The sequence below is a fragment of the Ranitomeya imitator genome, chromosome 2 (assembly GCF_032444005.1).
Source record: "Ranitomeya imitator isolate aRanImi1 chromosome 2, aRanImi1.pri, whole genome shotgun sequence".
NCBI classification, from domain to species: domain Eukaryota; kingdom Metazoa; phylum Chordata; class Amphibia; order Anura; family Dendrobatidae; genus Ranitomeya; species Ranitomeya imitator.
In genome coordinates this window covers 357,056,877-357,084,274 of record NC_091283.1, presented here as the reverse complement: position 1 = coordinate 357,084,274, position 27,398 = coordinate 357,056,877, and the positions used below count along the sequence as shown (strand labels likewise).

General features: G+C 43.6%; 1 protein-coding gene across 1 annotated transcript in view; it reads right to left on the bottom strand.

Moving 5' to 3' along the window:
- LOC138663803 (zinc finger protein 585A-like) overlaps window positions 1-27,398 on the bottom strand; it is an 83,262-nt gene that overhangs the window by 37,684 nt on the left and 18,180 nt on the right. The window contains exon 6 of the mRNA XM_069750146.1: window positions 16,013-17,380. Within this exon, the coding sequence (XP_069606247.1) occupies window positions 16,013-17,380 (1,368 nt within the window). The remainder of the gene's footprint in view (window positions 1-16,012; window positions 17,381-27,398) is intronic.

Below are 27,398 nucleotides of genomic sequence, written 5' to 3'. Positions count from 1 at the left end.
GAGAAGGTGCTGGGATGAGAAGGTGCTGGGATCAGGAGGTGCTGGGATCAGGAGGTGCTGGGATCAGGAGGTGCTGGGATCAGGAGGTGCTGGGATCAGGAGGTGCTGGGATGAGAAGGTGCTGGGATCAGGAGGTGCTGGGATCAGGAGGTGCAGTGAGGTATGGCGTGAGAGGGGTCCCTGGCGTACCATGCAGGCTTACCTAGGTGGCAGAGGTGCGGTGGCAGAGGTCCGGTGGCAGAGGTGCGGTGGCGGGGGTGTGGCAGCAGAGGAGGCGCAGGAAGCGGGGTCCCTTTCCCCGGTATGGTGATGCAGCAGGCCCGGTATGCAGCAGAGCCGGGTGAATCCTCTTGTTATCGGTGGGCGCGGCCATCTTCCTGAGGCCGCGCGTGTGCAGATGAAGCGCTCTGCTCCCGGGGCTTCAGGAAAATGGCCGCGGGAGGCCGCGCGTGCGCAGATGGAGATCGCGGCGGCCATTTTCCTGAAGCCCCGGGAAGCAGAGCGCTCCATCTGCGCACGCGCGGCCTCCGGAAAATGGCCGCCACCACCGATAACAAGAGGATTCACCCGGCTCTGCTGCATACCGGGCCTGCTGCATCACCATACCGGGGAAAGAGACCCCGCTTACTGCGCCTCCTCTGCCGCCACACCCCCGCAACCGCACCTCTGCCACCGGACCTCTGCCACCGCACCTCTGCCACCTAGGTAAGCCTGCATTGCGACTATTAGACGCACCCCCCATTTTCCCCCCTTTTTTGGGGGGGAAAAAGTGCGTCTTTTAGTCCGAAAAATACGGTAAGTTCTAAAGTAATCTCTTTTTTGTTTAATGTGATTTTTGTACAATTTGTCAATAAAATATAAACATAGTTTCTCGTTGTGTGCAATATTTTTTATGTTTACCAATATGTTTTTCTAGGAATTCATTATTCAAATTCTAGGTATGATAATGGCTTCAGAGAGGAGGAAAATCTGGCACCAAAAAACATGTGAGTTTCCGTACGTATGAAATGCGAGCAAAGCAATCACACCGAAAGGAATCAGGAGCTCACTAGAAACAGTCCATGTGAAACTTGAAACGAAGAGAAGGCGACACTCCTGGGCCTTTTAACCCCTTGATGACCAAAGGTATTTTTGGTTTTGCATTTTCATCTTTTGCGCCTCTTCTTCCCAGAGCCATACATTTTTTTATTTTTCCATCAATATGGCCATGTAATGGCTTGTTTTTTTGTGGGACGAGTTGTACTTTTGAGTGACACCATTGGTTTTAACATATCGTGTCGTGGAAAATGGGGAAAAAATTTCAAAGTGCGGTGAAATTGCCAAAAAAGTTAAACCCCACACTTGTTTTTTTGTTTTGCTTTTTTCACTAAATGCTACAACTGACCTGCCATTATGATTCTCCGGGTAGTTACGAGTTCATAGACACCAAATATGTCTAGGTTCTTTTTTATCTAAGTGGTGAAAAAAAATCCAAACTTTGCTAAAAAAAATTTAAAAAAATTTGCGCAATTTTCCAATACCCATAGCATCTCCATTTTTTGTGATATGGGGTTGGGTGAGGGCTTATATTTTGCGCACCGAGCTGACGTTTTTAATGATCCAATTTTGTTGCAGATACAATCTTTTGATCGTAAAAAGACGTAATTCTGGCGTTTTGACTTTTTTTCTCTTAACGCTGTTTAGCAATCAGGTTAATCCTTTTTTTGATAGATCGGGCAATTCTGAACGCAGTGATACAAAACATGTGTATGTTTGATTTTTTTTTAAATTTTGAATGAGGCGGAGACTTGAACATTTATATCTTTTTTATTTTTTTAATATTTTTAGAAACATTTTTTTTACTTTTGCCATGCTTCAATAGTCTTCATGGGCGACTAGAAGCTGCCACAACCCGATCAGCTCTGCTATATAGAGGCGATGATCAGATCACCTGCATGTAGCAGAATACCTCACTTGATATCAGCGTCGACCACCAAGTGGAGCTCATAGCAAGCTGGCAGTGACAACCAAGAGACCTCTGGCTGTCATTCCAACTCATCAGTGACCCGCGATCACGTGACGAGAGTCAGTGATTGGTGGATTTTTCCGATGCGAAAGCCGGAAATGCATGTTAAATGCGCTGTCAGCGTTTGACAGCAGCATTTAAGGGGTTAACTGCTGCGGGAGGATCACGATTCCTATTGTGGCTGTTAACGGCACATGTCAGCTGATCAGATCAATTGTCATGTGCCGGAAAAGGTGCAAGCTCATCGCCAGAGCCCGCAATAAACAGACGGAGGCATCCAATGACGGAGAGATCAGTCATTGGTCCTTAAGGGGTTAAATCAAAAGTTTTATTCAAAACGTAACATTAAAACTTTTTCAGCAGTGAAGAGTGTGGAACATAGGACCGCCGTTTCATGCATGTCTGTGCTTCAACAGGTCATGGAATGGAGGTTGGAATGGACAACTCACTTTATTAAGAACTCACCTCCCACACAGTTGTGTCCTAATATTCATAGAACTTTAAAAAAAAAGTAATAGACTTCAACAACATACCATGTATTAAAAACAGAAAATTCATAAAATGTCAAGTTTGTCATTAAAGCAAGTTGGACCCTGTACTTGTATGCGTATAATCCATATTGACTCTCTTCTGACAAGTAATTTATGAGGGTTACCTCCCTGTTTTGGAGTTTTTATTCTCTCAGTATCTGCAAAAATACAACACATTGGGGTCTGAACAATGCACAATGGACTTGTTGGATTAATCTACGTGAACCTTCCCTGAGGTAATTGAGTTATAATGCTCTCTGAAACGTACATAAAGAAGTCTTATTTTCTTACCTTTACAGAAAAAAAGCACACACAAAAAATGTGTTTTACAAGAAATAAAATCCCGAACCTGTTGAATGATGTCTCCTATTGGGATGTGATTAAAAGTTACGTGAAGATTGCAAAAAGGGCTATCTCCCACATCTATGCTTTCCCTTCGGGTGGCAGTCTCTTAACCAATTATTAGCGTTTGAATATATTCGTTTCTGTACTAACATAAATAGCAGAACAGATAGATCTGTTCATGGGACCATACCTAAATTGAAAACAAATCTCTTATCACAAATTTTTCTATCATGCCCTTTATTGTTCCTCAGCAAATCCCTCTGTGAAAAGAGCTAGCTTTCGAGAGCCGTATTCAGTATCCCTTTGACTGAAACGATTTTTTAATTTTTTAATTTCTCCATCTGCTCAAAAACATCCCTCATTGTTGTCTATTTTTTTTTCAATCTGAGGAACTGGCTACATGGTAATGCTTCTTTTGTGAGCTGGGAATGAGCACAGTTATAGTGCAAAAGGGAGGTTGGTGGATGTGGGCTTCCTATAGGCCTCTTTTAATCTTTTATCTCTAACCTCTATCCTTACATCTAAAAATTCCAATTGTTGATCTCCAAAATTGAAAGTAAAATGCATGTTCATATTATTGGACTCATTCAAGTAAGTGACAAAAGATTGCAATTGTTCTTGTGAACCAGACCACGCGATAAAAATATCATCTACATACCTTATAAACATCCCAATACATTTAGTGCATGGATTGTTACCTGTAAAGACATGTCCAACATAGCCAAAAACATGTTTTCAAAGGAGAAAGCTGCAGACATACCCATTGCCGTGGCAGTACACTGCAGATACCACTGATCTAAGAATCTGAAATCATTGTATTTGAAAATGAATCCTAATGCTTCACAAGAAAAAAATAAGAAATTTTTCATATTTGTTAGTATTTTGTATAAGGAATCATATAGCCTCAATCCCTTTTTCTTGTGGTATGTGTGTGCACAGTCTTTCTATATCAATAGGTGCTAATGAAAAATCTCACAGAGCATTCAAAAAATTCCCTGTATCCTTGATGTATGAAGGAATCTCTTTTAATAAGGATCTGAGAAGTCAATTTACAAACTTGGACAATGGTTCATTTAGGGAGCCCACCCCGATACAATGGGGCGGCCTGGTGGTTTTAATAGACGTTTATGCAATTTAGGTATGTAATACCAATAGGGCTTTTGAGGGAAATCAGGATAAAAGTTTTTTTGCTCTTTTCTTTGGACAAAATAATCATATTATATTATTTTTTCTGACCGCCTTGAACATATCAATCTTGAAATCAACAACATTAAACTTATCAAGTATGCAAAAACCCTAAACCTTTAGAAAGAATAGAAATTGAGTCATTATCAAGTGTATGTTCTGTTAAGTTCACTATTATCCGAGATTCATTGGTCTCATTTAGTGTTATTTGAAGGCGCTTCAAACTGAGGTAGATATTTTCTCCTCCGGCCACCCCTCAGGGTAAGGTTTTTAAAGTGATAGCATCTGAACTCATGGGAGTTGTGCGTGTGTGTAGATCACGATTCCTGTTGGGGCCTCTATCATCGGAAGCAATGGAGTCGGAATCTGTTGTCCAAAAGTCTCTGTAGTTTTTTGTGTTCTTTCTATGTTTGCGGAAATTGGATCTCATAGAATTAGATTTATTCCAGGAGAAACTCTGCACAGAGTCAAAGCTTGCCTAGTTCGGTATAAAGGTATCATACTTTCTCTGTTTCAATTGGATTGAGATTCAATTTTTATCAATTTTTTTGTTGAAACCCAGCCATTGACTCTCCGTGAGGTGAGTTCATAATTCCATTTTGGCTTTATCCAAATCAGTACAGACCTCCTCATAATCCTTTCTGTTACATTTCAAGATCAAATCAAGCAACCCATATGAGCTTTGTAAATGTAACTGTTCCCATTCTGTGACAATTCTTTGTTTTCTTGATAATAGGAAATTTCTTTGAATCCTCGTAGACTTCTTGGGATCCTTTCACTGTGCACATAAGATTTCAACAAATGAATGGTACGAACACATGAACCTCTTTCTCTATGAAACTGATTAATTTAAATTCTAAGGTTTTGGTTCTTATCACCTGTAGAGTGTCTTTCTGATTGAAGTCCATGAAAAAGTGTTTACATTTTTTTCCCTGCTTGTGCGCCATTTTTGGACAGTGGCTGATCGGGATCCAAATTATTTGTATCTATGTCCATAATAGGAAACCACTAGCATTTAGTTTTGTGCCTGGCAACAAAAGACAATTGTGGCAAACAAAAAGGAAAAGCAGGCCCCAAAAACATGTGAGTTTCCATGCGTATTGCCCTTTCTGCAATTTTCACTTAACTTCTAATCAGATAACAATGGGAGACATCATTCATCAGGTCAGGATTTAATTTTTTGTAAAACATGTATTGTTGTGTATATTATTCCTATATTCCTATAGATTGTAAATTTGCGAGAAGGGCCCTCACTCCTCATGGTATCTATTTTGAACTGTGATTTTGTCTATTGTCTGTACAAATCCCCTCTATAATTTGTAAAGCGGTGCGGAATATGTTGGCGCTATATAAATAAAATTATTATTATTATTATATTATTTTTGGACTGTGCATTTCCTTCAATATAGTTAAGACAATAGGACCGCTTTATGTATATTTCAGGATGCATTTTAAACCAATGACCTCAGGTAAAGGTTCACATAGATTAATCCAACACTATTTAGACCTCAATGTATTGTACTTTGCAGATATTGAGAGTAAAAGCTCCCAAACAGGGAGGCAACCATCATAAATTACTTCTCAGAAGGGAGTCGATATGGATTATGTGCACATGAGCAAAAGGTCCAGTTGGCTTTAATGACAAATTTGACATGTCTGTGTTTTTATTAATGGGTATGTTTTTAATACATGGTATGTTGTTGAGGTCTATTACTTTTGTTTGTAAGTTCTATAGATACTTGGACACTGTTGTGTGGGAGGTGGGTTCTTTAACCCCTTCACCCCGCAGTCCATTTTTTTTTTTTCGTTTCTGTTTTTTCCATCCCCTTCTGTTGTGAATTCTGTGGTCAAGCTCCCTCCTGTGGTCATGAGTGGTACTTCGGCTGGTTCTGTCCATGAGCTTCCTCTGGTGGATGTGAGTGGGGCTGCGGCTTCTGAGTTTCCTTCCTCAGGTGACGAGGTTAAATCGTTAGGTGCTGCTCTATTTAACTCCACCTAGTTCTTTGTTACTTGCCTCCAGTCAATGTTCCAGTATTGGTCTTGCTCTCTCCTGGATCGTTCTTGTGGCCTGTCTTCACTGCATAAGCTAAGTTCTGCTGGTGTTACTTTTGTTTGCTATTTTTTCTGTCCAGCTTGCTATATTGGTTTTTCTTGCTTGCTGGAAGCTCTGGGACGCAGAGGGAGCACCTCCGTACCGTTAGTCGGTGCGGAGGGTCTTTTTGCGCCCTCTGCGTGGTTGTTTGTAGGTTTTTGTGCTGACCGCAAAGCTATCTTTCCTATCCTCGGTCTATTCAGTAAGTCGGGCCTCACTTTGCTAAATCTATTTCATCTCTGTGTTTGTATTTTCATCTTTACTCACAGTCATTATATGTGGGGGGCTGCCTTTTCCTTTGGGGAATTTCTCTGAGGCAAGGTAGGCTTATTTTTCTATCTTCAGGGCTAGTTAGTTTCTCAGGCTGTGCCCGAGGCGCCTAGGTCTGGTCAGGAGCGCTCCACGGCTACCTCTAGTGTGGTGTGATAGGATTAGGGATTGCGGTCAGCAGAGTTCCCACGTCTCAGAGCTCGTCCTATGTTATTAGTAGCTATCAGGTCACTTTGTGTGCTCTTAACCACCAGGTCCATTGTGGTTCTGAATCACCAGTTCATAACAGTACTGGAGGCCAAAAGTACTAATGCTTCTCGATAGAGGGAAAAGAGAAGTTCTGAGACCATTTTTTTTTCTCTGCACTGTGTTTTGTCTTTCTTTTCCCCTAGACATTTGGGTGGTTCAGGACACAGGTGTAGTGATGGACATTAAAGGTCTGTCTTCTTGTGTGGATAATCTCACTGCAAGAGTACAAAAAATTCAAGACATTATGGTTCAGAAATCTATGTTAGAACCTAGAATTCCTATTCCTGATTTATTTTCTGGAGATAGAGCTAAGTTTCTGAATTTCAAAAATGATTGCAAACTGTTTCTGGCTTTGAAACCCCGCTCCTCTGGTGACCCAGTTCAACAAGTTAAGATCATTATTTCTTTATTACGTGGTGACCCTCAAGACTGGGCATTTTCCCTTGCGCCAGGAGATCCTGCATTATGTAATATTGATGCGTTTTTTCTGGCGCTCGGATTGCTTTATGATGAACCTAATTCAGTGGATCAGGCAGAGAAAAATTTGCTGGCTCTGTGTCAGGGTCAGGATGAGGTAGAGATATACTGTCAGAAGTTTAGGAAGTGGTCTGTGCTCACTCAATGGAATGAATGTGCGCTGGCAGCAATTTTCAGAAAGGGTCTCTCTGAAGCCCTTAAGGATGTCATGGTGGGATTTCCTATGCCTGCTGGTCTGAATGAGTCTATGTCTTTGGCCATTCAGAGCGATCGACGCTTACGTGAGCGTAAAACTGTGCACCATTTGGCGGTATTATCTGAGTATAAACCTGAACCTATGCAATGTGATAGGACTTTGACCAGAGCTGAACGGCAAGAACACAGATGTCGGAATTGGCTGTGTTTTTACTGTGGTGATTCCACTCATGCTATTTCCGATTGTCCTAAGCGCACTAAGCGGTTCGCTAGGTTTGCCTCCATTGGTACGGTATAGTCGAAATTTCTTTTGATCTGCTCCTTGTCATCCTATTCTGTCATGCATTTGTGGATTCAGGCGCTGCCCTGAATTTGATGGACTTGGAGTTTGCTAGGCGCTGTGGTTTTTTCTTGGAGCCCTTGCAGTATCCTATTCCATTGAGAGGAATTGATGCTACGCCTTTGGCCAAGAATAAGCCTCAATACTGGACCCAACTGACCATGTGCATGGCTCCTGCGCATCAGGAGGATATTCGCTTTTTGGTGTTGCAGAATCTGCATGATGTGGTCGTGTTGGGGTTGCCATGGCTACAAGTCCATAACCCAGTATTGGATTGGAAATCTATGTCTGTGTCCAGCTGGGGTTGTCAGGGGGTACATGGTGATGTTCCATTTCTGTCTATTTCATCATCCACCCCTTCTGAGGTCCCAGAGTTCTTGTCGGATTACCGGGATGTATTTGATGAGCCCAAGTCCAGTGCCCTACCTCCGCATAGGGATTGCGATTGTGCTATCGATTTGATTCCTGGTAGTAAGTTTCCTAAAGGTCGACTGTTTAATTTGTCTGTGCCTGAGCACGCCGCTATGCGGAGTTACGTAAAGGAATCCTTGGAGAAGGGTCATATTCGCCCGTCGTCGTCGCCATTGGGAGCAGGGTTCTTTTTTGTGGCCAAGAAGGATGGTTCGTTGAGACCTTGTATTGATTACCGCCTTCTAAATAAAATCACGGTCAAATTTCAGTACCCCTTGCCGCTGCTGTCTGATTTGTTTGCTCGGATTAAGGGGGCTAGTTGGTTCACCAAGATAGATCTTCGTGGTGCGTATAATCTTGTGCGTATTAAACATGGCGATGAATGGAAAACAGCATTTAATACGCCCGAGGACCATTTTGAGTACCTGGTTATGCCATTTGGGCTTTCCAATGCTCCATCAGTATTCCAGTCGTTTATGCATGACATCTTCCGAGAATACCTGGATAAATTCCTGATTGTATACTTGGATGATATTTTGGTCTTCTCGGATGATCGGGAGTCTCACGTGAAGCAGGTTAGAATGGTGTTCCAGGTCCTGCGTGCGAATTCTTTGTTTGTGAAGGGGTCAAAGTGTCTCTTTGGTGTTCAGAAGGTTTCATTTTTGGGTTTCATTTTTTCCCCTTCTACTATCGAGATGGACCCTGTTAAAGTTCAGGCCATTTATGATTGGACTCAGCCGACATCTCTGAAGAGTCTGCAAAAGTTCCTGGGCTTTGCTAATTTTTTATCGTCGCTTCATCAATAATTTTTCTAGTATTGCCAAACCGTTGACTGATTTAACCAAGAAGGGTGCTGATGTGGTCAATTGGTCTTCTGCTGCTGTGGAAGCTTTTCAGGAGTTGAAGCGTCATTTTTCTTCTGCCCCTGTGTTGTGCCAGCCAGATGTTTCGCTCCCGTTCCAGGTCGAGGTTGATGCTTCTGAGATTGGAGCAGGGGCTGTTTTGTCGCAAAGAAGTTCTGATGGCTCGGTGATGAAACCATGTGCCTTCTTTTCCAGGAAGTTCTCGCCTGCTGAGCGTAATTATGATGTTGGCAATCGAGAGTTGCTGGCCATGAAGTGGGCATTCGAGGAGTGGCGTCATTGGCTTGAAGGAGCTAAGCATCGCGTGGTGGTCTTGACTGATCACAAGAACTTGACTTATCTCGAGTCTGCCAAACGGTTGAATCCTAGACAGGCTTGTTGGTCGCTGTTTTTCTCCCGTTTTGACTTTGTGGTTTCGTACCTTCCGGGCTCTAAGAATGTGAAGGCGGATGCCCTGTCTAGGAGTTTTGTGCCCGACTCTCCGGGTTTGCCTGAGCCGGCGGGTATTCTCAAAGAGGGGGTAATTTTGTCTGCCATCTCCCCTGATTTGCGGCGGGTGCTGCAAGAATTTCAGGCTAATAAACCTGACCGTTGCCCAGCGGAGAAACTGTTTGTCCCTGATAAATGGACGAGTAGAGTCATCTCTGAGGTTCATTGTTCGGTGTTGGCTGGTCATCCTGGAATCTTTGGTACCAGAGATTTGGTGGCTAGATCCTTTTGGTGGCCGTCTCTGTCGCGGGATGTGCGTTCGTTTGTGCAGTCCTGTGGGATTTGTGCTCGGGCTAAGCCCTGCTGTTCTCGTGCCAGTGGGTTGCTTTTGCCCTTGCCGGTCCCAAAGAGGCCCTGGACACATATCTCTATGGATTTTATTTCGGATCTCCCCGTCTCTCAAAAGATGTCGGTCATTTGGGTGGTCTGTGATCGCTTCTCTAAGATGGTCCATTTGGTACCCTTGTCTAAATTGCCTTCCTCCTCTGATTTGGTGCCATTGTTTTTCCAGCATGTGGTTCGTTTACATGGCATTCCGGAGAACATCGTTTCTGACAGAGGTTCCCAGTTTGTTTTGAGGTTTTGGCGAGCCTTTTGTGCTAGGATGGGCATTGATTTGTCTTTTTCCTCGGCTTTCCATCCTCAGACAAATGGCCAAACTGAACGAACCAATCAGACCTTGGAAACATATCTGAGATGTTTTGTTTCTGCTGATCAGGATGATTGGGTGTCCTTTTTGCCTTTGGCGGCGTTCGCCCTTAATAATCGGGCCAGCTCGGCTACTTTGGTTTCGCCGTTTTTCTGCAATTCTGGTTTCCATCCTCGTTTCTCTTCAGGGCAGGTTGAGTCTTCGGACTGTCCTGGTGTGGATACTGTGGTGGATAGGTTGCAGCAGATTTGGACTCATGTAGTGGACAATTTGACATTGTCCCAGGAGAAGGCTCAACGTTTCGCTAACCGCAGGCGCTGTGTGGGTCCCCGACTTCGTGTTGGGGATTTGGTTTGGTTGTCGTCTCGTTATATTCCTATGAAAGTTTCCTCTCCTAAGTTTAAGCCTCGTTTCATTGGTCCGTATAGGATTTCTGAGGTTCTTAATCCTGTGTCTTTTCGTTTGACCCTTCCAGCTTCTTTTTCCATCCATAATGTATTCCATAGGTCATTGTTGCGGAGATACGTGGCACCTGTGGTTCCATCCGTTGACCCTCCTGCCCCGATTTTGGTTGAGGGGGAGTTGGAGTATATAGTGGAGAAGATTTTGGATTCTCGTATTTCGAGACGGAAACTCCAGTACCTGGTTAAGTGGAAGGGTTATGGTCAGGAAGATAATTCCTGGGTCTTTGCCTCTGATGTTCATGCTGCCGATCTGGTTCGTGCCTTTCATTTGGCTCATCCTGGTCGGCCTGGGGGCTCTGGTGAGGGTTCGGTGACCCCTCCTCAAGGGTGGGGTACTGTTGTGAATTCTGTGGTCAAGCTCCCTCCTGTGGTCATGAGTGGTACTTCGGCTGGTTCTGTCCATGAGCTTCCTCTGGTGGATGTGAGTGGGGCTGCGGCTTCTGAGTTTCCTTCCTCAGGTGACGAGGTTAAGTCGTTAGGTGCTGCTCTATTTAACTCCACCTAGTTCTTTGTTACTTGCCTCCAGTCAATGTTCCAGTATTGGTCTTGCTCTCTCCTGGATCGTTCTTGTGGCCTGTCTTCACTGCATAAGCTAAGTTCTGCTGGTGTTACTTTTGTTTGCTATTTTTTCTGTCCAGCTTGCTATATTGGTTTTTCTTGCTTGCTGGAAGCTCTGGGACGCAAAGGGAGCACCTCCGTACCGTTAGTCGGTGCGGAGGGTCTTTTTGCGCCCTCTGCGTGGTTGTTTGTAGGTTTTTGTGCTGACCGCAAAGCTATCTTTCCTATCCTCGGTCTATTCAGTAAGTCGGGCCTCACTTTGCTAAATCTATTTCATCTCTGTGTTTGTATTTTCATCTTTACTCACAGTCATTATATGTGGGGGGCTGCCTTTTCCTTTGGGGAATTTCTCTGAGGCAAGGTAGGCTTATTTTTCTATCTTCAGGGCTAGCTAGTTTCTCAGGCTGTGCCCGAGGCGCCTAGGTCTGGTCAGGAGCGCTCCACGGCTACCTCTAGTGTGGTGTGATAGGATTAGGGATTGCGGTCAGCAGAGTTCCCACGTCTCAGAGCTCGTCCTATGTTATTAGTAGCTATCAGGTCACTTTGTGTGCTCTTAACCACCAGGTCCATTGTGGTTCTGAATCACCAGTTCATAACACCCTTCTTCCCAAAGTCATAGGGTGCACACAATCCGGAAGTGGCAGCGCTTTGGACGCAGCACATGTTTTCTGTGTCTAAAGCCCTGCTGTCTACTCAATGTAGGTGAATCCGTATGTGTTCACTGAACCGTGCGGATTCACTGCGTCCAATAGATTCTATGGGTGAAAGAAGATAAATTGATATGCTTCGTTCTTGAGAGACGCGCCACATGTCCATTTCCGCGGGTGACCCACGGGCGTCTGTGGACGCATATTGGGCATGGGATTTCTTGAAATCTCATCCACTATGCTGTAACATCTGGACGCAGCATCCAACCCACAGTGGTTACTGATCATGTGCATACTCCAACTTTTATTTTTCTGTCCACCTAGACATATGAGGGCTTGTTTTTGCGGGACGTCATACTTTTGCATGACACCAGTCATTTTACCAAACAGTGTACTCCAAAACGGGGAAAAAATTCCAAGTGCGGTGAAATTGTGAAAAAAAAATTCTGAAATTGTTTTTTGGGAATAGTTTTTACGGTGTACATTTTGTGGTAAAAATTACCACGCAATAATGATTCTCCTCATCAATATGTGTCCAGTTTTTTAAATTATTTTAGTGGTGAAAAAAAATCTGAAGTTTGCAAGAATACATTTTTGGGAGTTGTGTCGACATTTTCAGAGACGCGTAACATTTGATTTTTCATCCGATGGAGCTGAGTAATGTCTTGATTTTTGCAGGGCGAGACTACGTTTTTATTAGTTCCATTTTGGGATAGATGTAATATTTTTTAAAAATTGTCACAGCTTTTTTTGTGGAATTGTGGTGGCCAAAAAAAGATAATTTTGGCCTTCTTGAATTCCATTTACCAATTGGGTTACCGTATATACTCGAGTATAAGCCGACCCGAGTATAAGCCGACCCCCCTAATTTTGCCACAAAAAACTGGGAAAACTTATTGACTAGAGTATAAGCCTAGGGTGGAAATGCAGCAGCTACCGGTGAATTTCAAAAATAAAAATAGATCATTATTTCCCCATAGCTGTGCCATACAGTGCTCTGCACCGTTCATATTTCCCCATAGCTGTGCCCCATATACAGTGCTCTGCACCGTTCATTGTGCCCCATAGCTGTGCCATATACGGTGCTCTGCACCGTTCATTGTGCCCCATAGCTGTGCCCCATATACGGTGCTCTGCACCGTTCACTGTGCCCCATAGATGTGCCATATACGGTGCTCTGCACCGTTCATTGTGCCCCATAGATGTGCCATATACGGTGCTCTGCACCGTTCACTGTGCCCCATAGATGTGCCATATACGGTGCTCTGCACCGTTCACTGTGCCCCATAGATGTGCCATATACGGTGCTCTGCACCGTTCATTGTGCCCCATAGATGTGCCATATACGGTGCTCTGCACCGTTCACTGTGCCCCATAGATGTGCCATATACGGTGCTCTGCACCGTTCACTGTGCCCCATAGATGTGCCATATACGGTGCTCTGCACCGTTCATTGTGCCCCATAGATGTGCCATATACGGTGCTCTGCACCGTTCACTGTGCCCCATAGATGTGCCATATACGGTGCTCTGCACCGTTCACTGTGCCCCATAGATGTGCCATATACGGTGCTCTGCACCGTTCACTGTGCCCCATAGATGTGCCATATACGGTGCTCCGCACCGTTCACTGTGCCCCATAGATGTGCCATATACGGTGCTCTGCACCGTTCACTGTGCCCCATAGATGTGCCATATACGGTGCTCTGCACCGTTCACTGTGCCCCATAGATGTGCCATATACGGTGCTCTGCACCGTTCACTGTGCCCCATAGATGTGCCATATACGGTGCTCTGCACCGTTCATTGTGCCCCATAGATGTGCCATATACGGTGCTCTGCACCGTTCACTGTGCCCCATAGATGTGCCATATACGGTGCTCTGCACCGTTCACTGTGCCCCATAGATGTGCCATATACGGTGCTCTGCACCGTTCACTGTGCCCCATAGATGTGCCATATATGGTGCTCCGCACCGTTCACTGTGCCCCATAGCTGTGCCATATACGGTGCTCTGCACCGTTCACTGTGCCCCATAGATGCTCCACATAAATCTCTGCCGCCGCTGCTGCTGCTGCAATAAAAAAAAAAAACACATACTCACCTCCCTTGATTGCAGCTCCCGGCGTCTCGTTTCGGCGCCTCCATCTTCCCGGCGTCTCTGTTCTGACTGATCAGGCAGAGGGCGCCGCGCACACTATATGCGTCATCGCGCCCCCTGCCTGAACAGTCAGAGCGCAGACGCCGGGAAGATGGAGGCGCCGGCCGGGAAGATGGAGCGACGCTCGGCGGCTGGAACGAGGACAGGTGAATATGCTATACTTACCTAGTCCTGGCGATCCTCGCGCTGTCCCTCTGCCTGTCACAGCTGGTCTTCGGTGCCGCAGCTTCTTTCTCTATCAGCGGTCACCGGCACCGCTGATTAGAGGAATGAATAGGCGGCTCCGCCCCTATGGGAGGTGGAGCCGCTTATTCATTTCTGTAATGAGCGGTCCCACGTGACTGCTGAAGAGGGGGAGAAGCTGCAGCACAGAACACCGTGGGACGGCAGGGACAGCGCGAGGATCGCTGGGACTAGGTAAGTATACCTCAGCGCCCTCACCCCCTCACCCGCCGACCCTGCCACCCACCTTGACTCGAGTATAAGCCGAGAGGGGCACTTTCAGCCCAAAATTTTGGGCTGAAAATCTCGGCTTATACTCGAGTATATACGGTAATTGTTTTTATAGTTTGATAGATCAGGCTTTTCTTATTTTTTTTAACTGATTTTGTTAGGCTTGAAGATGTGATAATTCGATTACTTGTGCTATATGCAGCGATGCCACAGCATCAGAAATCAATGTCTCCTTTGAAGCCCGGCCACAGGCAGGATTTCAAAGGAGTTGCGTAATGACAAGTACAGGGGTGATATAGAAGGGTTAATAGTTTGCCTTTAAGTGCCTTTTTCCTTTAATTGTTAGAATTTCTAGAATCTGTTGTTGAAGTAGTCTGCTAGTCTCCTTTCCACTTCTTATCATGTATGTTCTCAATAGTCAGCCACAACATGCTCTGAGTACGTGAGAGAATAAAGGTTAGTATGACCCTGGGTGATGGTGGGGGTTACATGAATTGCATTGAGAGTTACATTTGTTGTAAATGGTATAAAATACTGCCTTTTGCTGCATTATATCAGATAAAAGTGAATTTCACACAGAACAACGTGTGCGATTCTTTTGTCTCCAAAGCACTTGTCAATTAAGGGCGTAATTCCACAATTTGGCCTCACTGGTGATCTGTCATCTGACATTGGGTCAGAACGAAAACAGCTACAACAGGGATCATCAGCTCACTTCCAGCTGTCATGACAACCCATCCGCGACCCGCAACCATGTCATGGGTGTGCCGGTGGGAGGATGGAATCACATGTGTGCACGTTGGCGCGTGTTATATTGTCTGCCCGTAATTGCTAGAGGCAGATCCAGGCTGTAATACACAGCCATCTCCTGCTCAGCATGGGGCTTACTCGCTATGGGAGCCCGCTCCATAGACCCGTTTCCAACGTGCAACGTATATATATATGGTGCATTTTGTGAAGGGGTTAAAAAGTAGATTGCCCATTTCAGGACCCGTTGATGTGCAGACAGGTACGAAACGGCTGTCATCCATCCTATGTACCACATTCTTTGCTGCCAGATTTAAACAGGGCTGTGGAGCTGGTCTTCTGGTCTTCATTTTGATGGAATTGGAGTTAGTATAAAATGGACTGAGTCCAACTCCTAAAATATATAATAAATTGGTACAGCAGTCCAATGCATTATGTGCTGTAAACATTTTTAAAATAATTTGTAAAGTTATGAAATGTCCTATAAATATATTTTCTGCTCCTGATCTAAAGATCTAGGCTTTAAGTTGACATGAATCTGTTCTACACTCTATGTACATGCTCAGTAGTGAGCCAGCGCTGTGGAGTCAGAGTCGGAGTCAGAATCAGGGAAATTGAGGAGTTAGAGTCAGAAGTTTGGCATACCAACTCCACAGCCCATAGGTTTTAATGTGACGTTTTGAATAAAACTTTGGATTTAAAAGAACCAGTGAGTGCCGTCTTCTCTTTGTTTCACAATAATGGCTTCTCTCCATGTGGGATTTTAGATGTTTAATAAAATCGAATTATTTTTCTAAAAATTTCTCACATTCTTCATATGATTTTTGCTTCTCCCTTGTGTGAATTCTCTCGTGCTTATCAAGGCTTGATTTATCTGAATAACATTTCCCACAGTCTAAACATGAATATGGCTTCTCCCCTGTGTGAGTTCTCTGGTGTCTAAGAAAATTTGATTTCTCTATAAAACATTTTCCACATTCTGAACATGAAAATGGCTTTTCACCAGTGTGATTTCTCTGGTGTATAACAAGATACGATTTCTGGTTAAAATATTTCCCACATTCTGAACAGGAAAAAGGCTTCTCCCCTGTGTGAGTTCTCTGGTGTATAACAAGTTGTGATTTACATTTAAAATATTTCCCACATTCTAAACAGGAAAAAGGCTGCTCTCCTGTGTGAATTCTCTGGTGTGTAAGAAGCGATGATTTCTGTACAAAACATTTCCCACATTCTGAACATGACAAAGGCATTTCCCCTTTGTGAGTTATTTGGTGTGTAAGAAGATATGATTTATGTCCAAAACATATTCCACATTCTGAACATGAATATGGCTTCTCCCCTGTGTGAGTTCTCTGGTGACTAATAAGAATTGATTTCTGTACAAAACATTTTCCACATTCTGAACATGAATATGGCTTCTCCCCTGTGTGGGTTCTCTGGTGTCTAACTAGGTGTGATTTCCCTACAAAACATTTCCCACATTCTGAACAAGAAAAAGGCCTCTCCCCTGTGTGAGTTCTCTGGTGTTTATCAAGGTGTGATTTCTCTACAAAACATTTCCCACATTCTGAACATGAAAAAGGCTTCTCCCCTGTGTGAGTTCTCTGATGTGAAACAAGAGATGATTTCTGTACAAAACTTTTCCCACATTCTGAACAAGAAAAAGGCCTCTCCCCTGTGTGAGTTCTCTGATGTGCGACAAGCAATGATTTCTGTACAAAACATTTCCCACATTCTGAACACGAAAAAGGCCTTTCCCCTGTGTGAGTTCTCTGGTGAACAACAAGAATCCATTTCTGGTTAAAACATTTCCCACATTCTGAACATGAATATGGTTTCTCCCCAGTGTGGATTCTCTCATGCCTAACAAGATCTGATTTCTGGTTAAAATATTTCCCACATTTGGAACAAGAAAATCTCTTCTCCTCTGTGTGAATTTTTTGAGGCTTAACAAAAGATGTTTTGTTGGGACAACTATTTCCATATTCTGAATGTGTAATTGGCTTCTTTGATTTCAGAGCAGTTTGATTGTTAATGCCTATTTTTTTACTTTTAGTTTTCTTAGAAGTCTGTACTAAATCAGAAGACAAGACCTGTTTCGAAAGATCAGATGATAGATCTTTGCAGTGAAGAGATGATGGTATGTCTGCAGTAATGACATTCACTTCAGTTGTCTCCTGTGTGATCTCAAGGTCATCTGATTTAAAAATTGAAGATGCTAGTTGTCCCCCTGATGATCTGTCACCGTCATCTGCCAAAAAATAAAACTAATTATTATTTTTTAACAAAATATCTTTGAAATTTATATTTTTAAACATTTCTACTCAAAGTGCCAATATAAATGAGAAGATGTGTAGCAAAATTGAATTATTCACTAAGACAATGACAGTTCAGTCTAATACAAGACTTCAAATGATGAACCAGTAGACCATGGTGCTTAACTGTTTGTTCATTCTGCCTCCAAAATATTGTAATAAAAAGCCAACAAAAATTTTATGCAAGTGAAAATAATACTAATAAAAACTTCTACTCATCCTGTAAGAATTAAGCCCCCATTCACCTGTAAAAATAGGTACTACTCCTATAGATTAATTCACTGATGGCTGTAATTCACAAAATGGAGTCACTTTATGGGGTTTTCTTCTGCTCTAGTTTTCTGCCATTCTGCAACTTTGGGGTTTCTGTAAATGGTGAGTCACATCTCCTCTGGGATCTGTTCCTGCGATATTTGTTTCTATCACCAGTCGCCACCATCATTCATTGACTTGAGCAAGCCCAATATTCCTTTCAACCTCCTTCCAAACATCCCCAAGATTCTTTATAGTGACCTCTACCTCCGGACCCTCAGAATTTATTCTAGAAAACTCACCAAAATGGGGATGAAAGTAGGGATTAGTCCTACCGGTAATAGGTTTTCAAAGAGTCCATCGTGACAGCACTATCAGGAGGTCGTCCTTCATATCCTTGATACGGACAGGAACACACAAGAGGTTAAGAAGCCACTCCCTCCACCAACCACCAGTGATTGTGATAATGTGGCTACCGCTCTAGTAGAATGGGCTCTGATGTTGTCTGGAGATCTTTATTATGCTCTGCCCTTCACCTTGCCAAACAGACCTATTTTACCACCCTGATCTCCTCACTATCCAACAACCCCAAGAAACTTTTTGAGACCTTTCACTCCCTCCTCAGGCCAAAAGCACAAGCCCCTATCACAGACATTTGTGCTGATGAACTGGCTGCCCACTTTACAGAGAAAATAGATAATATCCATCAGGAAATCTGCTCCCAGACAGCAAGTGCAGTGACTCCCATCCCTCCCTGCAGGTCTCCTGGCTCACTCTTCACATTCGATCTCATCATAGAAGAAGTCTCCAAGCTCCTCTCTTCTTCTTGTCCGATGACATGCACTACTGACCCCATTCTCTCACATCTCCTCCAGTCTCTCTCTCCAGTCGTCACAACTCACCTAACAACAATCTTTAATCTCTCCCTCTCCTCTGGCATTTTCCCCTTCTCCTTCAAACACTCTATCATTACTCCATTACTAACGAAACCCGCCCTCGACCCATCCTGCACAAACAATTACAGACCAGTCTCCAATCTCCCCTTCATCTCTAAACTCTTGGGAGTGCCTGATCTACTCCTGCCTTACCCGTTACCTCTCCACTCATTCCCTCCTAGACCCTTCACAGTCTGGTTTCCGCCCCCTACATTCGACTGAAACTGCACTCATCAAATTGACAAACGACCTTCTGACAGTAAAATATAACGGTGATGACTTTCTGCTCATTCTTCTAGACCTTTTGGCAGGTTTCAACACTGTTGACCACCATCTCCTACTCTCTAGGCTCCAGTCACTAGTCATTAAGGACACTGCTCTCTCCTGGTTCTCTTCCTATCTTTTTGACCGCTCTTTCAGTGTTGTGTTCACTAGCTCCACTTCATCTACTCTTCCTCTCACAGTTGGGGTACCTCAGGGCCCAGTCCTTGGCCCCCTTCTCTTCTCCCTCTACATGGCCCCGATTGGACAGACCTTCAGTTTATTTTGCTTTCAGTACCATCTTTATGCTGATAACACACAACTATACAAGTCATCCCCTGACCTTACCCTTCCTACAGAACGCCAGTGACTGTCTGTCCGCAGTCTCCAACATCATGTCCGCTCTCTATCTAAAACTCAACTTCTCTAAAACTGAACTTCTTCTGCTCCCGCCATCTACTAACCTCCCTAAATCTGACATTTTCCTCTCCGTGGGTGGCACCATAATAACACCCCGGCAGCAGGTGCACTGTCTGAGTGTTATGTTTGACTCCGATCTCTCCTTCACCTCCCATATACAATCTCTTACCCGCACTTGCCACTTACACCAAAAGAACATCTCTAGAATCCGCTCTTTTCTCACCATGGAAACAACAAAAACCCTCACTGTCGCCTTGATCCACTCCCGCCTGGAATACTGCAATGCTCTATTAATTCTCACCCACAAAGCACTCCACAGTGCGGCACCCCCTTACATCTCTTCCCTCATTTCTGTCTATCAGCCTAATCGACCACAGCGCTCTGCAAATGACTTTCGACTAACCTCTGCACTAATCCGTACCTCCCACTCCCAACTCCAAGGCTTCTCCCGTGCTGCACCAATCCTCTGGACTGCTCTACCCCAAGATTTTAGGACCATCCACAATTTGCATAGTTTTGGCGCTCCCTCAAAACACATTTGTTCAGAGCGGCCTATCACGTTCCCTAGTCAATGTCATTTTATGTTGGTGTGTGTGTGTAACCCATTCACTACTTCCATCTATTCCCTAGCCCCAGAAGATGGCTGGACCACCATTGTAAATACATCATTGTAAATACACACCTGTACTTTGAATCTCCCCCACCTCATTGTAAATTGAAAGCTCTCATGAGTAGGGTTGTCTTATTTTGCTTTAATTATTGAATTGCTAATGTTGTTATTTATGACTGTTTGAAACTGTTAAACTGTAAAGACCATGATTTTGAATTTATCACAGGCCAAGATAAATATAGAAAAATCTGAAGCATTATTTATTAACACTCCATAAGATGTTCAAACCAATATTAATTCCCAATTTAATTTCACGAAAAAGGAACATTATTTGACCTATTTAGGTATTAACCTTTCAACCAATAAGTCATCACTGTTCAAACGGAACTATACTCTTCTACTACAAAATCTTCAGGCTGCCTTAACCAGGTGGACCCCTTCGAATCTATCATGGTTGGGTAGATTACATGCAGCAAAAATAATCTCATACTTATTTCAATCCCTCCCAATCCCAATACTGACCAAAACATTCCTTAATATTCACAATATAATTTCCAAGTTTGTGTGGCAGGGAAAGAGGCCCAGAATTATGTTTCATCACCGGAGACTAGGAGGAATTTCCTTGCCTAACTTCACATTATATTTTAAGACTGCCCAGATCGCTCAACTAACAACCACATGTACTATCACTGGGAAACCTAGATGGGTTCATTTAGAATCATTTCTCACAAAACCATTTTCATTACCAGGTCTCATATGGTCTATAGAAAAAATATCACAAATGATAACTACTACAGCACCCTTTACAGCACATTCCTTAATAATCTGAAGGAAAACTAGGTTTAAATTTCATCTGCAGTCCAACCCCTCTCAATTGACCTCATTATTTAATAATCCAATGTTTGAGCCCGGTCTTGCTCCCCATTCATTTTCGTGGTGGAAGTTAAAGGGGATTTCCATTTTAAAGCACTTGTGTTCTCCTTTCAATACGTTAATTGATAGACAAGACTTTATCCAAAAATACAACCCTCATATTCATATGAATCAGATTTTCCACTTTGCCAAACAAATTATTCCAAATAAATCCCTTTTTAGCCCTATGAGTTTTGAACAAGTGTGTCTTAATGACTCAATGAGTATAAAGCAATGCAAAATAATTATTTTTTTATTGTGCAAAAGCGGAAAACATAGAAAAAAATATAAATGAGGTATTGATGCAATTGCACTGACCAGAATAATAAAGTTGCCTTATCAATTTTACCATACATGGTACGGCATATAAAAAATTTAAATAATTCCTGAATTGTTGTTTTTGTTTATTCTGCCTTCCAAAAATCGGAATAGAAAGAGATCAAAAAACGCCATGAGCCTGAAAATGGTACTAATAAAAATGTCAAATCGTCCCGCAAAAAACAAGCCCTCACATTACTTTGTCGGCAGATGGCAATAAAAAGCATTTTTTAGTGTGTGACAGCAGTCAAACAGGTAAAAAAGATAAAAATCTGGTATCGTTGTAATAGCACCAACTCGAAGAATAAAATCGTCTAATCATTTATTCAACACGAGGAACAGAGTAAAAAGAATAATAGAACCAATTCCTCACCTGCTGTTGATTTTTTCATTCTGCCTCCCGAAGGTTGCAGTAGGGCTCGGCTCACATTTATACTGCTCTCTGCGCTGAGAACTTACACCAGTGTTTCTGTGTAAATCTCTGAAATACGTGATTCAAACAAAAGCCCCAACGGAAGATTCCCTATTATGAGGCAGATGGAGACACTGTGGACGCCATAGGACTAGAGATGGGAAGACACCTGGGTGTTCGGGTCCAGCAGGTTCGGTCGAACAGTTACAAAAAGTTCGGGTACCAGAACAGTACCCAGATCCGAACTCGGATCCCATTCACTTGACTGGGGGGGCCAAACATCCAGTGTTTGCCAAGCTGTCATGTGCATGACAGTGCGGCAAACACCGCTTCTGATCGGCGGTGAAATCATACCAGCCGGTTGGAGAGTTGCAGTTCCCATGCTTTCAAAAGACAGCGTGAGCGCTCAGCTGTGATCGGAGGTACAGTATAAAGTTTACCTCCAGTCACTGGTGTCAGCTGATGGGACTACAGCTCCCATCCTCCGACACCCACTGTCTCTAATAACAGCGAAAGCAGGAGCGGCTGATGGGTGTATTCATCAGCCGGCTCCTGCGCTGTGAATAAATAATTTAAAAAAAACTGGCTTGGGTTCACCCCTATTTTCATTAACTAGCCAGGCAAAACACACAGCTGGGGGGTTGAAAGCCTAAGCTGTCAGCTTCAGCAAGGCTGGTTATCAAGAATAGAGGGGTCCCCACGTTTTTTTAAAAAATTATTTAAATAATTTTAAAAAAAAAACGGCATGGGGTCCCCCCCTTTTAGACAACCAGCCTTGCTAAAGCACACTGCTGGGGGCTGGTATTCTCAAGCTGGCAAGGGGCCATGGATACTGCCCCCCCAGCCTAAAAATAGCAGCCCACAGCTGCCCAGAAAAGGCACATCTATTAGATGCGCCAATTTTGGCGCTTTGCCCAGCTCTTCCCACTTGGCATGCAACGGGGACAAGTGGGGTTGATGTCACCTTTGTAGTGTCAGGTGACATCACTCCCACAGCTTAGTAATGGAGAGGAGTCTATAAGACACCTATCCATTACTAATCCTATAGTTATATGGTAAATAAAGAAACAGCAAGAAGAAAGTCCTTTATTAGAAATAAGACTAAACACAGTTTTCCATTTTATTTAAAAATAACAAACACAGTTTTACTCACCTAACACCTAATTCCCCCAAAAATCTGCAGTACTAAAACAAAAATTAAAAAAAAAACAACAATATCCCTCACCTGTTGGTTGTTCTTTCCCACGCCGTAATTCATGTGTGGGGGGGATGAATAGTTTTCAACCTGGACGGTGCCAAGATGCGACCATACAGGCTGAGAACCACTGGTGACTGAACTGCTGCGAGTGCAGTGTCAGTGACCAGCGGTTACATCATCGAGGTTACCTTTAATAGTAGGCATAGTAGTCGCAGTCACCGGCTTCCAGCAGCAACCAGGCGATCACGTGTACTGCTAGTTAGGGGAATGAATATTCACTGCGAGCACAGTGAATGTTCATTTCTCTTTAGCAGCAGGCACACATGATCACCCACAGCTGCTAGCATCGGAACAAGACGCTGCGAGGGAGAGCAGGGACGGCAAGTAGGATGGTTTATTTTCTTTAATGTTTTACAGCTGGGGGCCATGCATACCAAGAAACGAATGAGGAGCCATGCATACCAGCATGCATAGGGATGAGGAGCCATGTATACCAGGATAGGGATGAGGAGCCAGGCAGACCAGGATAGCGATGAAGAGTCATGCATACCTGGATGAGGATGAGGAGCGATGCACACCATGATATGGATGAGGAGACCATGAATACCAGGATAGGGATGAGGAGACCATGCATACCAGGATAGGGATGAGGAGACCATGCATACCAGGATAGGGATGAGGAGCCAGGCAGACCTGGATGAGGATGAGGAGCGATGCACACCATGATATGGATGAGGAGACCATGAATACCAGGATAGGGATGAGGAGATCATGCATACTAGGATAAGGATTACGAGACCATGCAAACCAGGATAGGGATGAGGAAACCATGCATACCAGGATAGGGATGAGGAGCCATACATACCAGGATAGGGATGAGGAGCCATGCATGTCAGGATAGGGATGAGGAGCCATGCATACCAGGATAGAGATGAGGGGGGCATGCATTCTAGGATAGGGATGAGGGGGGCATGAGTTCCAGGATAGGGATGAGTGGGCCATGCATTCCAGGATATGGATGAGGGGGCCATGCATGTCAGGATAGGGATGTGGAGCCATACATACCAGGATAGTGATGAGGAGCCATGTATACCAGGATAGGGATGAGAATCCATGAATGCCAGGATAGGGATGAGGATAAATGCATACCAGAATAAGGATGAGGAGCCATGCACACCAGAATAAGGATGAGGAGCCATGCATGTCAGGATAGGGATGTGGAGCCATGCATACCGGGATAGAGATGAGGGGGCCATGCATTCCAGGATAGGGATGAGGGGGGCCATGAAAACTAGGATGGGGGATGAGGAGGCTGTGCATTCCAGGATGGGGATGAGAGGACAATGGATACCAGGCTTATACTCGAGTCAATAAGTTTTCCCAGTTTTCTGTGGTAAAATTAGGTGCCTCGGTTTATACTCGGGCCGAGTTATACTCGAGTACATACGGCATGTAAAATGTTCCAAATAAAAGCTCAACTAAATCCACAAAAAAAGCAAGTCCCCACTCAGGTCCATCATCTGTTAACAGAAAAATAGGGGGCCTCCACGTAAGGCTTCTTTCACACTTCCGTCGGTACGGGGCCGTCGCCAGGTGTCAGCGTGACGTACCGAAGGAAGTGTGACAAATTTTGAGTGATGTGGGCAGCGGACACAGTGCTTCAACGCGTGCGCTGCCCAATGTAAAGTCCCGGTGAGATTTCCGGGTGGGCCGGCCGCGCATGCGCAGAAAGATCCACTGGATGCGACGTACGAAAAAACGTTCCCTTGAACGTTTTTTCGCTGCGACTGTCCGCCAAATACCGACGCATCCAGTGCACGACGAACGCGACGTGTGGCCATACGTCGCAATCCGTCGGCAATACAAGTCTATGGGAAAAAAAACGCATCCTGCTGGCACATTTGCAGGATGCGTTTTGTTCCCAAAACGACGCATTGTGACGGATCTAAAAAGAAGGAAGTGTGAAAGTAGCCTTACTCGTAGCACAAAGGCTCTGGAAAAGTGAAATGGTCCTCGCCCCCAAAAAGAAATTCAGCAAATTATGTGCTTTCAAATCCAAACTCCTCCCTCCCTTCTGAACCCCACTGTGCCTAAACTACAGTTAGTGTCGACATGTTTGACATTTCTGTAGCAATGAGAGTCTGCCTAATTTAGGAGTGCATGAGCTGGGCACAATGTACTGGTGACTGCAACGTACTGGTCACTACAACGGCAGTTTGCAATTTTTACTCAGCAACATCCATTGCTGCTTGTTTCTGGAAAACACCCATGGAGTCAAAATCGTCACTACACCTGTAGACATTTACCTTGTACATAGGGGTTTACTACCCGGTGGGGCAGTTGTATTGTGCATTTGTATCTCCATTTTTTAATTTGTTGAAATTTCTTTTCTTGTGTACTATTATTAATAAAGTGATTGAAATTTTAATATATGCTCCCATTTTTTCTGCTTGGTTTGTGTATTGGTGTGGGAAGCGCCACAGTTTAGGCCTTTTTTTGTATATGGGTGTATTTTTTTTCCTCATTGCCCAATGGTATAAAATTCTGTGACCAACCTTTGGTGTCAATATGATCATTGCACCCCTAGCTGAATTCATTGAGAGGTGCAGTTTGTAAAATAGGGTCTCTTATAGGGGGTTTCTGCTGTTCTGGCACCTCAGGGTCTCTGCCAATGTGACATGGCACCCACAAACCAGTCCATCAAAATGTGAACTTCAATATGGCGCTTTTCTCTTCTGAGCTTTACACTGTGCCTAAAAAGATGTTTTCGACCACATGTGTGGGCATCAATGTACTCAGTAGAAATTGCCCAACAAATTTTTGGGGTTCATTTTCTCCTGCTATCCTTGTGAAAATAAAAAATGAGGATCTAGAATAATATTTTTCTGGGCAAAATATGATTATTTTTTATTTTCACGGTTCTACTTTATAATCTTCTGTGAAAACGCTGTGTGTTCAAGGTGATCACCACACATCTAGATAAGTTCCGTGATGGGTCTAGTTTCCAAAATGGTGTCATTTGTGACAAGTTTCCACTGTTTAGGCACTTCAAGGGCTCTCCAAATACAACATGGTGTCCACAAATTATTCCAGTGTGCCCAAACAGTGGTTATTCCGTGTGCTCAATCAGTGGTTCTCCCCCACATATGGGGTATCAGCATGCTTAGGATAAATTGCACAACAAATTTTGTAGTCCATTAACTACAAGAAAAAAAATTGGGGTCTAAAGTAAAATTTTTGTGACAAAAAGTTAAATGTTCATTTTTTCCTTCAATATTCCAAAAATTCCTGTGAAGCACCTGAAGGGTTAATAAACTTTTTGAATGTGGTTTTGAGCACCTTGAGGGGTTCCGTTTTTAGAATAGTGTTAGTTTGGGGTATTTTCTGTCATATAGCCCCCTCTAAGTCACTTTAAATGTGGTGTGGTCCCTAAAACAATGGGTTTCTAAATTTTGTTGAAAAAAAATGAAAAATTGCTGGTCAACTTTAAACCCTTATAACTTCCTAACAAAGAGAAATGATGCTTTGACAATTTTGCCGATGTAAAATCGACACGTGGGAAATGTTATGTTATTATGTTGTGTATTAACTATTTTGTGTGCTATTACTCTCTGATATAAGAACATTAAAAATAAAAAGTTTTAAAATTGCAAAATTTTCAAAATTTTCGTGAAAATTTCTGTTTCTTTTTCACAAATAAATGCAAGTCATTGTTGCCACTACCATGAAGTATAATATGTCACGAAAAAACGACGATCTCAGTATCAGTGGGATACGTTGAAGCATTCCTGAGTTAGCATTTCATAAAGTGAAAGTGGTAAAAAAATTTAAATTTAGCCTGGTCATGAATGTGCAAACAGCCTTGGGGATTGAAGGGGTTAAATTGTAAGCCCCTCTAACATCAAGTTTAGAAAGCCATTTAGCCCCAGTAAGCTGATTATAAATGTTAGGGAAGAGTGGAAGTGGGTATGTATTCTTACACATGGTCTTGTTCAGTTCTCTGAAATTGAGGCAAGGAGGGACACCCTCATCTTTCATTTTTACAAAGAAGAAACCAGCAGCTACAGGGGAGGAGGAAGGATGGATATGACCTTTCCGTAAACTTTTGCTCACATAACCTTTCATGGCAGTACGTTCAGGCTCAGATAAATTATACGGGTGAGCTTTATTTTAGCACCAAGCACAAGATCAATGGCACAGCAGGTAACTTATCCAAGAGAAAACAGGAAATTAATTCTGAGTGTAGTGTTCCTATTCGAAGCGTGAATTCCACCTGTTAGGGCTAGCGGAACGCACCGAGTAAAATAGATGTTTATTATGAATAGTGCGTGTGCAACCTGGGGTCCACCGTGCAGGAGGAACCTGCTACTAGTGAATGGTGGCACTGTTTGGCGGTATAGGCTAGCTCTGTTACCTCACAGAGCAGCCGCGAGAGGAAAGCACTGCGCCCTGTTAGCCTCACAGGAGCACAAGATTACTGCTGAACTGATAGCAGTCAGTGGTTATGCATACACGCAATCTCCTCACCGGAGGTGCCGGTATTCTAGGGGCTTATTTCAGCCGGGTCCCTGAATCACGTTCACACAATCTCCTCGCCGGAGGTGCCAGCATTCTAGGGGCTTATTTCAGCCGGGTC